General features: G+C 33.6%; 1 protein-coding gene across 1 annotated transcript in view; it reads right to left on the minus strand.

The window, feature by feature from the left end:
* LOC123709954 (nephrin-like) overlaps positions 1-15108 on the minus strand; it is a 91685-nt gene that overhangs the window by 22170 nt on the left and 54407 nt on the right. Inside the window, exons 4-9 of the mRNA XM_045661589.1 lie at positions 11814-12022; positions 11185-11295; positions 2590-2796; positions 1873-2018; positions 1153-1300; positions 340-470 (exon numbers count right to left, since the gene is read on the minus strand). Coding sequence (XP_045517545.1) covers positions 340-470; positions 1153-1300; positions 1873-2018; positions 2590-2796; positions 11185-11295; positions 11814-12022 — 952 coding nt within the window. The remainder of the gene's footprint in view (positions 1-339; positions 471-1152; positions 1301-1872; positions 2019-2589; positions 2797-11184; positions 11296-11813; positions 12023-15108) is intronic.

Here is a 15108-nt window from a genome sequence, read left to right on the forward strand (position 1 = left end):
CATCATACAAGAAAGTTAAATGAAACACACACGCACATAGAAACGACGTGGTGGCGTACGCCTTGTTACGAACGCAAAAGTGCTTCACGCATAATCAATTCATAATTGTATCTAAACTTTAACTTTACGTTATTTTCCTAGGTAAACGTATCCAAGAACGCGCAATGGTCTAAAAACGAGCAAAAACTATGAGATCCATTTTTTATATAGGAAAAGCATTATCGTTCTAATTGACTTAATCACATGCATATTCTAGAAGAACCCCTCATACGAATACTCAGCACCGGCTGGTTTCCTTATGAAAAAGAAAATTTTATAATAAATGTTTGACTCACTCACGTTATGATACCATGAGATGCGGTGCTCTTTAGGATTGGACTTTATGTTGCACTCAAAGTATACGTCGTCGCCTTCCTTTATATCATTCGGGTTGAGGGTGCTGCCCAGGGACATAGTTACGACCGGCCTGTCTGTAGAAATTAAACCTTACTTCAGCCACATAAAGCCTAAAATCCCTTGAAATAAAAACTGCAAGTACCCAGTGCAATTTCCCAAAAGTTCTCGAATTGAGTTGTATGAAATCGAGGTGTTTATTTCATATCCGTGTGTTAAGATTTCGTTAACATTCAGACTAATTTGAGCTTTATTTCAGTGGCACTAAGTACACTTTTGAATGAAGCAAATATCTAGTTTTGATAAGAAAATCGAGGATATTTAGATAAAAGTCGGAAAATTAGTTTTTCTATCTGAGAGATCTCACGTAGTCGAATTGTTGTTTTGGTACATTACGCTTATTTTATGTTGATTCGTTTTATTTATATTTAGAACGGGCTTTTGCAATTTAATGTAAACAAATGTTTTAGTTTTTAATAGAAGACATTAACTATTATTTTCTATATGAGACCTTTGGCAATTGCGAATGTCTTATAAAGAATAATAGGTATTGTTGCTTGTAATACATATTAGTATAATATAACCTGAAAATATTGATGACTTGTAAAGCCAATAAAAATATCATCTGTAGAATCTAGTTAATGATTTTTATAGTATTTACGTAAGCTTTGTTTCATTGTAAAAATATTATGTAGACATACCAACAAATGAATTGTATCGAACAGCGAACAGCCACTGTTATTTCGATATAATACTCACAAACAACACTCATTTTGAACGAGTCCTCCAAAGCGACTCTGAGTATCGGATTATCAGCTCGACACCTTATCGTTGTACCATCGTCTTCTGGTTGCGGTAACATGCTGAGTTTACTAACAGTTGACGTATCGTTCATATACTCGCTGTGCTGTTGAATATAAATACAAGATTATAAGTTTTATATGTACTTAGAATACACTTAAAGTGCAATCTGTCCCATGATGTACGTTAAAAAAGTTGGTAGAAGTTAAATAAATCTTTGCAATTCGATTTATAAATAAAAACTTAAAACTAATTCTATTTGTAACCGAATTTGCATGCTATTCAATAAAATGCTGTCATGTTAGTTTCTCGATGGTTTATTTGATGGCCGGAAATGTTGTCTGCCCATTTAATCAATCAATTCAATCTAAAAACTACTTTAGTGGACATCCAGAAATACTCTGAATAAATTAAGCTGACTTTCTTCTTTATTCATAGCAAATTCATCGAAACACTTTGTTTTTAAATAATATCTATGCGACTATTTTTCTTAAAACTATAACTAAATAAACTATATATTTTCTTCTGCAAATAGTCAAGCATATAATAATAGATTTACTGAAACCTAACTTTATATAGCTATATGATATTGTAGAAGTAAGATAAATAAGACATTGGTATCAAAACAGATTTTGTATTATTTAGATGACTCGTTTAAAATACCTCTATTTAACATACCTTTCCTCTAGTATATTTCCTGTTCTCTCGATACCATGTGACCTGGGCTGGTGGTCTACTGCCATGTGTGATGCAGACCAGTGTAACTTCAGAATCCGCCGATAGCTGGCCAGGCTTCCCTGCTATTGATACTGATGTTGGTCGCACTAGGAATAAGTTTACGATTACCCAAGTTCTTATGCTGCTTCCTAAGTTCGTTGAATATCAGAAATTAAGCAACGATATCAAGCATCAATCAATAGCCGTATAGAGTATAGAATTGATTTTGTTCTAAGTAAAACTTTTAATTGTATGAAACTACTTTGGAAGTTTGAATTCTACTCGTTTCAAGTTGAATAGAAAACTTTTAGAAATTCACCATTACTTAAGTCATCAATCTTAAATAATATGTGCTTATCTTGAATGTTAATTAAATAAATCGGAAACTACTAGAACATTGAGACCACATATATTCAAAGATTTTGACAACGTATTAAAGTAATGTAAATAATGCGTACCTCAAATATTGCTACGAAATATCGTAGTTTTGTGTGTAATCTTACACCACCAGTGTAAGATTTTCACACATTGATTACACGTGTCTACAGAAGCTCTGTTTCAAACATTTGGCGCATATTTTTAAAATAGTATTGCTACATTGATAAACTTATATCTAAATCGAACAATTTTATTACACCCATTGAGATCCCGTCAACTTTGCTCAATAAGGACACTTACAATTCATTTCCACCCTAGCGGTGCGTTCGTGTGGACTCAACAGCGCTGTGTTCGTCGCCTGACATCTCACTGTACTATTCAGCCAGCTTCTTTCAGCGCCACTTACGCTGATTTTACTAATGATAACTTTGCCATCATTTTTCAGGATGATGTGGTCATCAACGGGTGTGTTATTGATCAGCCAGGATAGTGTTGGTTGAGGGCGACCTAAGGATTGAAACTTTAAAATTAATGCCATGAAAAAGATAACTTGTGAAAAACACGTCTCGTAACGCAGTTCTTGTAAAACTCGTGATGTCCATGTTAACCAGTCCAGTTAAACTAAGGCAGTTAATTTATTCAGTCCCTACTGAAGTGTATTACTGTATCAAGTTAATACATAATTAGCTAACCTAACAAACATCTTATACTGACCATATCAATATTCCAAATCATTTATGTTTTTATTAAATACATTGACTGGATGACTTGGCACAAGTAGTACATGTTATATTAAATTACATTGTTTGGTTCGATTGCTTAAAGTCAATATATAATAATGCTTCTAATTTTATCCATAACGGTTAAGTTATAGGGGATCGAAAACGGCCTGAACTGCCGAGAAAATAATGGTACGGCAGTCACGCTTTTTGCTCGACATGGCGGGCGCACTACCGTGCCCCCAAAAATATCTAGTTTATTTTACATAATCAAAACAACAGCGTCTCTTAAGGCAACTTTACTTTACACTTGAACTACGAACAGAGCAATGGGCAATATAATTTGTACTAAATGTTTTTAAGGGTAGAACAAATTGTATGGCGTCCTTCCGGAATTTCTTAGACATTAAATTGGAAATATGTCCTGCTGTTTGAGTGGAGTTTTGTGAGCATTTATTTATCAGCCTTTGTGTCTGACACCCACCGTCAATTTTGTGATCTAATGCATGTTTTCCTTAACCGTTTGCACACATAGATAGCAAAATCCACGAATGTTTACTAATCTGCACTTTGTCACTTTGGTGCATTCGCACAGCCGTGATTCAAACCACAACTTCAAAGTTGAGCGGTGCACGCTACAAGGGCATCACTGCTAAAAATTACAACCATTTCATAAACTTTACGATCTGGGAATAAACTTAATTACGATTTCATGTATATAGCTGAGAACTTACTACACGCTGCGTGAATATGAAGGATTTATACTTATATACAAACATGCAACACTAAAGCAGGATTATAATACTCCAAAAATCTATCAAAAAGTATTTAATTTGAATTTCGAAATTTAACGTTCTAAATTCAAAACAAAATGGCTCCCTATTGAACGATTTGAAGAAAACCGAAACAATTCTGCTACTGGATAAGATACAAACTACTAAAAATTCACAATATTTATATGTATATAAGCCGTAAATATGTTATTATTATTAGAGTATTCCTAGTCATAAATAATATATGTATTCTATACAAGTTACCGAAGACGTCCAAAGAGTTCACCTGAATTCAAATCAATAATTCCATCAGCGATATCTTAAAGTGTTTGAATAAAGTATGAAAGAACTGAACGTGCTGCGTGAAGGTATTCAGTTAAAAGTTGGGCATTTCTCATAACGAGACGGTATATTGCATCGCCGAATTTTATCTTTACCTCGATGTTTTCAAAGTATCAGAATACTACTTTAATGTTTCCCTGAACAATCATATTTAAAAATATCCTTAATATGCCTACGTTAGATAGGTTAAGTTATTATTATAACTATACATATATATTTGTTATTATTATACTAATTACTGTTTTGATGCTTTGGAATTATTGATTGAAATATATTTTAAACATTTTTTATTACGTTTAAATGAGAATACCTTACCGGAACGTGCCTTTTACGTTATTCATTATTATAGATAATAATACGGATTTTTGTGCTAAATAAAGATTGCATTTATTTTTACTATTTTCCAAATATTTTACAAGATAAATCGAAATCTTTTATATTTCTTTATCATTTTTTAGATATATTTAGAGCACTGAAATATATATCATATATATATACTAGCGGATCCCACAGACGTTGTTCTGTACACACGTCTCACGAACAAACAAAGAATAATTATCAAAATCTTTTCAGCCATTTAGGAGTACAATTTCGAACACATGCACAGAAGAATTATAAATATACTAGCTGTTTATTTGCTGTACAATTAAATAACCTAGATACCGACTGCAGCGCCATCTACGGGGCTGATTTAGTCCAGCCGTTTAAGAGGTGTTCAGTGACATACACGCGTACAGTACAATTATATACATAAATATATATTCAGACACACCAAAATATAAAATTACTAGAAGGTAACTAATTCACGTTATAAATAGGTATCAATATTTATTAAAACACTAGCTGCCCCCGCGAACTTCACTGTATTATCGTCACTATAATTTGAATTTGATTTACACTTCGGTCTAAGTAACACGTGGTTGGCTATGCTAACACCAAAAATTAAAAAAAGTAGAAATAATTGAATTTCACGGTATTTCGTTTACTACAAAATTAATTTACTTAATACTTTAGCCTCAATAACACGTGGTAATCATAATATTGAATTGTAGCTTATATGACACGTTTGTCGGTTTACCATAGCTGTGCCATCTATTGATTACTTACCCATTCCAGTCCAAAAGTATCGACATCTGTTAGAATCTTTTGGAGTTAACAGATAATTGTGACTGTCAATTAATTACAGACAAATAATTTGCAATAAAATAAAATTGCGACTATAATTAAAGATCTAAGCTATCCTATCTCTAAGTTGGACCAGACTGCTCACGGTGTGCCAATTTAATTTAAAATCGGTTAAGTAGTTTAGGAGTCCGTCGCGGACAAACATCGTGCTACGAGATTTATATATATTAAGAAGATTATTTATAATAACATGTTGGAAACTGAATGAACCCATGAAAACAAAAAGATAAGAACAATCTTTTCTGAGCCTTTTGGACAATGGTGGGAATAACACAACCTTGAAACGAGATTTCTTTAAGCCTTTTGTTGGAAAAATCTTTTCGAACTCCATTGAGATATCATCAAAAGAAATAAGCTTAGTATAACGTTGGACCTATAGTCTTAGAGATGTTTATTCGTTCATTTTAAGTATAATAATTATTTATAGTATTATTGGGAGATGCCTTAATATTTATCAGTTTTTTCCTTATAATTTTGTTACGATTAAAAAAAACTACTTTTTAGACATTGCTTTTCTATTATTCAACTACTTTTATGTCGTGCAAAAATATTTAGACATTATTTTAAAATAGGACGGGAGGTAGTCAGTGTTTATTCACTAGATTCTATTTATCATGTAGCAAAACGTAGACTAATACATTAATTGCAATAAGAATAAATTTGTGTAAAGGCGGAATTCAATCCCATAATCGATCCTTTGGCGTTGCGTAGAGATGTGGGGCCACTCTGCATCTTCTACCGCATTTACCATGGAGAGTGTTCAGAGGAGTTGTTCGGATTAATACCTGCAGCTGAGTTTCAGCATCGGACGTCGAGGCAAAATAAAAAATTCCACCCGTATCACCTCGACGTCCGACGTTCCACGACTGAGCGTTTTTCAAGGCAATTTTTGCCGCGCACCACCGCTATGTGGAACCAGCTGCCCACTGAAGTATTTCCGAACCAATTCGACTTAGGGTCCTTCAAGAAAAGAGCGTACAAATTCTTAAAAGGCCGGCAACGCACTCGCGAGCCCTCTGGCATTGATAGTGTCCATGGGCGGCGGTATCATTTAACATCAGGTGAGCCTCCTGCCCGTTTGCCCCCTATTTTATAAAAAAAAAAAATCTCCGAGTTTCACCTGGACATTGCATAAATTGTATTTTTTCTAAGATCGCAATTAATACTAATAATGAAGCAAAATAACTTGACAACGATAAGACTCTTAAGGTAAGATTCAGGTTGACGACTGAAACTTTTGCAAGTCAAAAATATACTGGGTCATACTAAGTCTTAACTTACGACATTTTAGACACAGGAATTGTTGCCTTTAAAGTTGATCTAAGCAGAAATATGTCCAACCCATGCTCCACTGGATTATCTGTATAAAGTCCCTTTATACAGATATTGTAAGAAAATCGTCATAAATCTATCAACCCGTTTTACCGTGATTAGCAGACATCCAAATTTAACCGGTAAACCGGTAACTCTCAGTCTCGTTAAATTTTACACCGACGTCAGCGGTTTGCGGTTTCCTAACGAAACATACGGAATAACTTATTATTGCCACAATCTAAAATAGTGCGAATGAGCTTTTTGATTTAATTCAAATTTGGCGGGACATTAAATATTAGGTCCTTATATATGAAATTGGCGTTTTGTATGGGAGGAACAAAAAGTCGAATATTTTTAAATATAATATATTTTATCAATCAAAGTATGAACCATTGTTTTCTATGCACTTTTGCCATCTCATAGGTAGTTAATTAACCCCTTTACTAAAAAAACCAGTCGGAGGGGAATCAATAAAATCTGTGAAGGCGATTTGGACTGCCCCATCAGAGTTATTAGTTTTCATCACAGGTAATGATTCGGTTTAAAATACCTTCATTATTGTGCCGGTTCAGTAATGTAACGCAGCAGTCGACGCGCGTTTGCCGGTTTGCTTCAGTCAATTCGTGAGGTACCCACCTTTCAAGCTTTTTAATCTTCCCAATTTGCTTCAAGTGAATTAAAACAGTTTTATCACTAACACCGCAGCCTGCAGCTAACTCGGACGTGGTTTGCGATGGTTCCGCTTCCACAATAGCCTTCAATACTTCATTATCAACTTGGGGCTCAGGCCGTCCACGAGGTCGAAATTTCCAGAACGAAAATGTTGGAACCAAAAACGAACTGTGTTTTCTTTTGCAACATGACCGCCATACACATCATTCACCCTTCGAGTCGTTTCCGCAGCACTAGAGTGCCACGGCGGAACTCGTACTCGTAAATAATGCGATACTTTAAGTTTTCCATTTTGTAAAATGAGTGACGCAAACAGAAAAAAACAGAAGAAAAAACAAATGAATGACGGTCATCGAAGCATAAATTCAGGAGTAAATAGCTGTACAAATTTAAATTTGAAATTCCTAACCAAAGAGGAGGTATTTGAGGTCAAAGTAGCCAGTACGACAAAACGCCAATTTCATATGTAAGGACCTAATACTTTTATGTGATATCAAACTTATTTTACTCAAAATATATGTTGGGGTAAGTGCGTGCTATCAATGTATATATAATATACACAAATAATACAATTATTTCATTTTACCTTATTACCAGTAAGATAATTACAGAATTTCATTAATTGTATTAAAATTATTACTATCATTGTTATGGTTATTATATATTTTTGTTATTAATAGCTTCGAATCTCGGTATGTGACATCTAAGGTGCCGTTAGTAAGAAATTCTGGAATTAGGTATGACATATTAATCATAAGAAATTGAGGATTGGTTTGATTAGCAATGAGTACCCATCAACATTTTGGCTCAAGCATTTGTGCTTTACTCCTTTTATAATATTTATATAGTTTTTAACCAGATCTATATTTTTTTAAACCCACCACCACCACGGGTTCCACGATCCATTAAACAGAATGGCTAGACTGTGCTATCGGCTGCAGGGCCAGAACAATCAAGGTTTTCAACCCATCCGACTACAAGAAGGGCATTCCGTTATCACTTTATCAGTTTTTTTGCTATGTTTCGTAGTTTGATGTTTTTTGTTTTGTGATCCTATGAGTATAGTAATGTTTGTCTGTGTAGAATTATTGATTGTAAACATTGGTATGCTATAATCATTATGTTTGTCCTCGCCGCAGGACCACATTGAGGACACACATGTGGTGCAAAATATATAACTTCTTCTACTTCTTCTATCAGTTATTATTTATGTGTAGCCTTGTTGGCGCGCCTCTTAATAAATAAATAAAAATATCATGTTGGTTTTTATAAACATGGAAAATAAATTATATAATAACATTTTACTGCTATAAATAACTTCTTCATAACATATCTAATTATATGGGTATTTTTATTAAAATTCCTGCTGTTTAATCTTCAGAGACACATATCTTTTATTCATCACAGGAAAAAACTCATAACGCAAGTCCGAAGTCGAGCGACAAAATATTTCTCATCTCGAATTTAAAGTTCTGAACTATGTACAAAGTTTTCGAGCACTCCGTTCAGTTTGTTTTTTGTACTAATGTCGTAGTTTAATTTTTAAAAAATACCTAATCTAAACGAAGAATAATAAGACGAAATATTAAAAATAAGATAATATATTATGTAACGAATAAAATCAAACTTGGCCTAAGTTCAAATTTCCAAAGTATTTTTTAAAAACATCTCTGAGTACAGAAGCTAAATTTATTTCCAAAATAGAATATCCAGCCAGGCACAGGCCGTTTGTTACGTTAATAAATTTACAAAAAAATAGGATTATTCATCACAAAATTAATATCCGTCATTCCACAACTGAGTTTTTAAGCAGGTTTTCCTACCACTATTAATTGGAATCAGCTGCTTCCTATGTAATTCCGAACCAATTCGACTTAGGGGTCCAACGTCCCTATTTTTAAAAGGCCGGCAACGCACTTGCGAGCCCTCTGCAAATGTAGCCCTCTAAAATATGGGCATTGGTGGTATCACTTAGCACCAGATGAGCCTCCTGCACATTTTTCCCTGTTCCATAAAAACAACTATATAATAAATGTATGTATTTTTGATTTTTATTGATATTTTGTGTAGGTTATACGTAGAATAACACTGCATGTGTTCAAAAGGGTCCGTCACACCGGTCCTTTATAATAACTTTAAAATATCCAACATTAGTGTAATAAGTATTGCGAGAACTACATTGAAATTGTATATAAAAATGATTAGATGTTGCTTCCGTTATCGGTCGTCACTCTGCTACGTCGTAGCAGCCAAGGTCTACGGGAATAACCGCTGAACGCAGACTTTACTATAACTTTAATTCTGCTATTCCTAGGATGTGTAACTCAACTTAGCTTATAAATTTTCCCTTGAAATTTTTCCTACAATTTCGCAGATCTATCTCCAAAGTTATACAATAATTTATTTATATTCCTGGCTTTGTTAAGTCAAATAGTTTACACAAAATAATAGTATGGGTTATTAAGTATATTACTGTGTTTGCCTGTACAATTAGTTTTTATTGTTATATTTGTTTGTTTATAATATAAGATTTTATAGTAATGCGCGTTGGCAAGCCATTTTTTTTATAAATACAGTTTTTAATATATATATTCTGTTTACACCAAACAGCAATACAGAAATTGTATGTTATTGTAGAAAGAAAGGAACGTGAAAGAGTTGTTATTAAGTGGGTCCTGTATAGGTGCGTAATACTTAATAATAGATTGATACGATAATAAATTGAAAGATACAGCTGTAATAAATTCCCTGTCTTACCTGTTATTTTTCATAGAAATTGAGATTTCCCTCCATCAATGTTTACGTAAACATTATTTTGCCAAATCAACGCGGATAAGGTTGAAATTCGCTTGAAACCTTTTGATAAATGCCCTCCGTTGTAACAGAAGTGCCATTTGTAACGTTAATAGTTTGTTTCTACCTATTTCCGCTTCTATTTCAACTTCAAGTGTACCTATTGTCCTGTCTTTTTGAGCGATATCATATTCTTCGCATCTTTGTTATGTATGTGATTCACGACTTTGTGTGCACACGGTAAAGTTATGATTCCTTTGAAGTATTTTTTCTGTTTGATTGATGTTATTGTTTCTTTAGGATTATGAATTTGGGAAAAAGAAAGAGGAAATGGACTGTAAAATTATTTTAATGTTCTCCAGCCTAATGTAATGATAATAACTTTGACGTTCGTTCCGTCGCTGTTGTAAAGAAATTTATTATTCGAGAATGTTTTTATCATGCTTACAAGATAAATAATATTTACAGACGTAAAACATTTATTATAGTAATGTAAATTCAGACTGCGGGTTACGTATGAATAGACAAGAATTACAGATGTGGTTTACCAAATCTCTCCCAACTTCATATGTTGAAATCCCGTACCAACAATAGATTTTTGATTTATCTGAACGCAATTAACACTTGTTCATACTTGACAAAAAGATAACTTCACCGTATAATGTTTATACGACACAGGGCAAACGTGCAGGCGGGTTTGCCCTGCGGCGGGAAACACTTAAAATAAAATGCAAACCGCCATGCGTAGCCCGGAGATTGATTTGATTGCTATACTATGTATAATATATATACTACCTACTAATGGGGTACACTGTTTGTCTATATAAGAAAAATGTTCATAACAACAGATACAGTCTAGGGCAGAACAAGTGAATTTTTTTAAAAATAAAATTGGGGGCAAACGGGCAGGAGGCTCACCTGATGTTAAGTGATACCGCCGCCCATGGACACTCTCAATGCCAGAGGGCTAGTGAGTGCGTTGCTGGCCTTTTAAGAATTTGTACGCTCTTTTCTTGAAGGACCCTTAGTCGAATTGGTCCGGAAATACTTCTATAATAATAATAATTATTGACTTCAGATGAGGTTTCGCTACTCACCACCTCTAAGTTCGCAGAGTAGTGTAAAGTTACCACTCTCTTCTAAGGGCCCAACGACACCTGCCACATCTCGACCAGCTTCGTCGTACAGCAGCAACTGATGTGGTGGTACTAGAAATGTAAATAAAATTAATATTAACTTTATTTTATTACATTATTTACTTCGTTTGTTTACCTGAAATTTTAATTCAATTTGCAGTACTTGCGTGAAAGTTAAGGTTATAAATTGATAACCCTATGATAATAATAAATAAATTGAGCAGTGTTGGCCAAGTAGCTTCAGCGTGCGGCTCTCGTCCCTGTGTTCGTAGCTTCGAGACCCCGGCTATGCACTGGATGGACTTTCTTTCTATATGCGCATTTAACGCTCGCTCAAACGGTGAACAAGGAAAACATCGTGAGTAAACCGGCTTGCCATAGACCCAAAGGCCAGAAGACTGACCACCTACTTGTCTATTACAAGAAACAAATGATTACAAAACAGATACTAATAAATAACATATCTTGAAATTATCTTATTCCTATGCACCTATTTGCTATTAAGTTTACGTGTTAATAATAATTTGTACATATCTTCTTTTATTGTAAAAAAATCTTTATGTATTTTAATACATGGAAAATAAACTTACCGATAACATTGAGTCGTATCTGAAAATTCCTTGTAGGGGAGTTTTTAAAATCGACCCTACATCTGTATATTCCCTCATCGTCCAGCTGGACAGCCTCCACGGTTAGAGATGACGGCCTGGACATCGTCACGAAGTAGGCTCGCTTCCCGAAAGCCAGCGGGTCACTCCAATGTAATGCTTTGTTGAAGCTGCGGCCACGCACGTCAAAACTACGAAAAGTGGATGTATATGTACTGTTTATATCTGATGGGAATATAAAAAGCCTTATAAGCGAGTGTTTACTAAAAAAAATAACGGCTCAAAACATAAGCCAGTTGTTGGTACACAGGTTGGTTTTTGCTTATCTTCGCGAAATATATTATTACATTAAAAATAAATGCGTATTTTAATTCACGATATTTATCGAACAAAACAAAGTTCTTTAAAAATTTGAAATGGAACTAATTTCATTAACGTTTATTTATAGTATAACAGATTTTAGTTGTATAATGTTAGGCAAAATTTTTAGTATATTGGGAAGATTGTTTTATGAACACTATAAGCAGAAAAGCTCGCGCTCAATAAAGCTTCCAAAAACACGCTAATCAAAGTTTCGATTTCTCGTTTAATCTTTAAATCTATTCCAAGTTATCTAAAAATATCTAGAAAACGTATAAAGTCAAAACTTTTTTTTCTACGATTTACAGGCGACTAGCAACAGAAGCTTATTCCAAGCTGAAAGAACAGCTTATCTAATGCCCCGTTTATCAGACGCTAGAGCACACGTCGTTACGGAAAACACCAGGGTCGGACTTTGTTTGTTTGCTATTGGAGCCAACAAGTAGTTACATATATTTAGTTTAAATTATTATTAACGTAGTGTTGAAGAATCAGAATACTATAGCTGACAACAAAAATAACAAAGACGCTATACCTCTTATATCTATACTTTCTAGGTACTTTTATTTTAAATAAGCTTCAAATTGTTTAGCTTGATTTATTTTATAGAACAGGGGCAATCGGGCAGTAGGCTCACCTGATGTTAAGTGATACCGCCCATGGACATGCCAGAGGGCTCGCGAATGCGTTGTCGTTGATAAGAATTAATACGCCCTTTCTTGAAGGAAGGAAGTCAAATTGGTTCAGAAATGAATCAATTAATATGCAAAAATTTGAGTACAGTACCCCCACCACCAAAAGTTAATGTTATGTGTTTGACTGGCGAGGTATTTTTTCTTACGTTAACTATATTATAAATATGGTACAGACAATTTATAAAAGTAGACGATTTTTATATTCGCTACTATACTCTAATTGTGAGGCCAGCTATAGTTATAAATCCGTCCCCGTATCACAGCACACTCCCATATTGAAGCCGATTTGCGATAATCCCACACGTTAATATCCGAATCGGAATGGAAGCACAAATGTGGAGTTCGCTCGTTAGATTATTGCGAAATTACCTGCGATGGTTTTGAGTTTAGTTCAATACTCAAAACGGTGAAAACAAGTGGTAAAATACAGATCAATTAAAATCATTTAAAAAATAATCAAAACACAAGAAAATAAGTTTTATTAAATATTTATTGTTTAAATATTCAAATAATTACAATGCATTAAACAAATAATTAATCATTTTATTTTCAGTTAATTATAATTTTTTTTATTAATTTTCAGTAAAGTTTAATGAAAAAAATGTCTGCGTGTACTAGTGTACACAGGTAAGAAATTAAACTTTTTTATGACCTTATTTTTCGAAAAATGATCTACTATACAGAAATTGGTTAAATAAAGTTAAATTAGATAAAGTTTAACAAAAGGCTTTTATTATCATAGTCATGAATAAAAATAATACAATTATTTAATTTTACCTTATAACAAGATTTCATTAATTGTAATATAATTATTACTATCATTTTTAACGTTATTATATATTTTTTTATTGATGTCTTAAAGTCTCTTCGAATCAACCGTGGTAGGGACAAGAAAAATATGGCGCGTAACGGAATAATGTGACGCGTAACCGAAATGTGCAGTAATTTTTTTCCAACGCCGATAAAGAACTTTCACTTCAAAAATATTAACTACAGGTATTTAAATATGCAATTTTAATACTTAATACTACCGTCCCGTAATGTCTTTTGCAAAATGGCAGAACCAGAGCTTAAAAGTGTGTAATTTGAATGATAAGCAATATTTTTTGTCTTATTAAATACATAAGTGTTACTTGATTTCAATGTTAGCGTAGTCATACAATCAAACCGTTCTTTTAAAACAAATACACTTTTCTATTTATATGTACAGAAGAGATGAAGAGGAAACGGTTATCAAATACAATATGTCAGGCACTGAATGTTAATCATCTAGTTTGCCTTTTAGAAGGAGAAATGTGTCTGTTCTATGAGTACTTTAACTTATCCTTATTTGGATGAACTTTGTCAGCTGGTATTTCGGCACTACTAAAAGGGATTAGTTCACGTCAGCTATCAAGAAATAATGTTAGTACAACTAAACTAAGTATGAGACAGCGAAGTGATTCGTCTTGCAAGCTCCTCTCATTAAGTGTGATAAAACGGTCTAGAATCTAGGCTATATATGCACATAATTACAGTACCTATGAGATTAGCTTAGCTGGCGCTTAAGTGCACGCCTAGGCGTTAAATTACTTACCATTTGTTTGCGATAAACGATATATTTATTTACGTTTGGGGATTAAGAGATTTTAAACGAGTTAACATTCGAGTGAAAGAAAAATTTCCAAAAAATATTGAAATACCGTTCTTCGTCTCGCATTTTTAAATTTGGAACGATAATTTTTGTTTTACGGTGGAACGGTTTGCCTTAGTTCACTTAAACGGCATACATACGGCTACATAGACATGTGAATGTAATCTTACTTCTTGGGATTGCCTTAAGGACAGGGATGGGATGAGACGCCTAAAGTGAACTGAACCTTTTGAGTTTCTAAAACTAGTGTAGTGAATATAGGTAAGTGCAGTATCTCGCACACACGAACATAGTGTCAAAATGTTATAGACCACTAAGGTTATTAATGAACATTTTAGTTAGGCCTTAGTTTAAGCTAGTTTTAACTAGTGTTCCTAAAAAGTAAGTCAACGTAATATTACTAATTAGCCATAATATGGATACGCTAGGTTGTAATTCATATTACGTCGCACTGTCCTTGGTGAATTTTATTGGAAGAAGACGAAAAAAAAATAACCGATGTTTTATCGTTTTTATAAATGGTTCGCATCATACAAATGAAGGTTAAAATTATCGCAAAAAAATAGCAATAATCTCCTAACGGGAATGC

Source organism: Pieris brassicae, chromosome 5, assembly GCF_905147105.1.
Source record: "Pieris brassicae chromosome 5, ilPieBrab1.1, whole genome shotgun sequence".
Lineage (NCBI taxonomy): Eukaryota > Metazoa > Arthropoda > Insecta > Lepidoptera > Pieridae > Pieris > Pieris brassicae.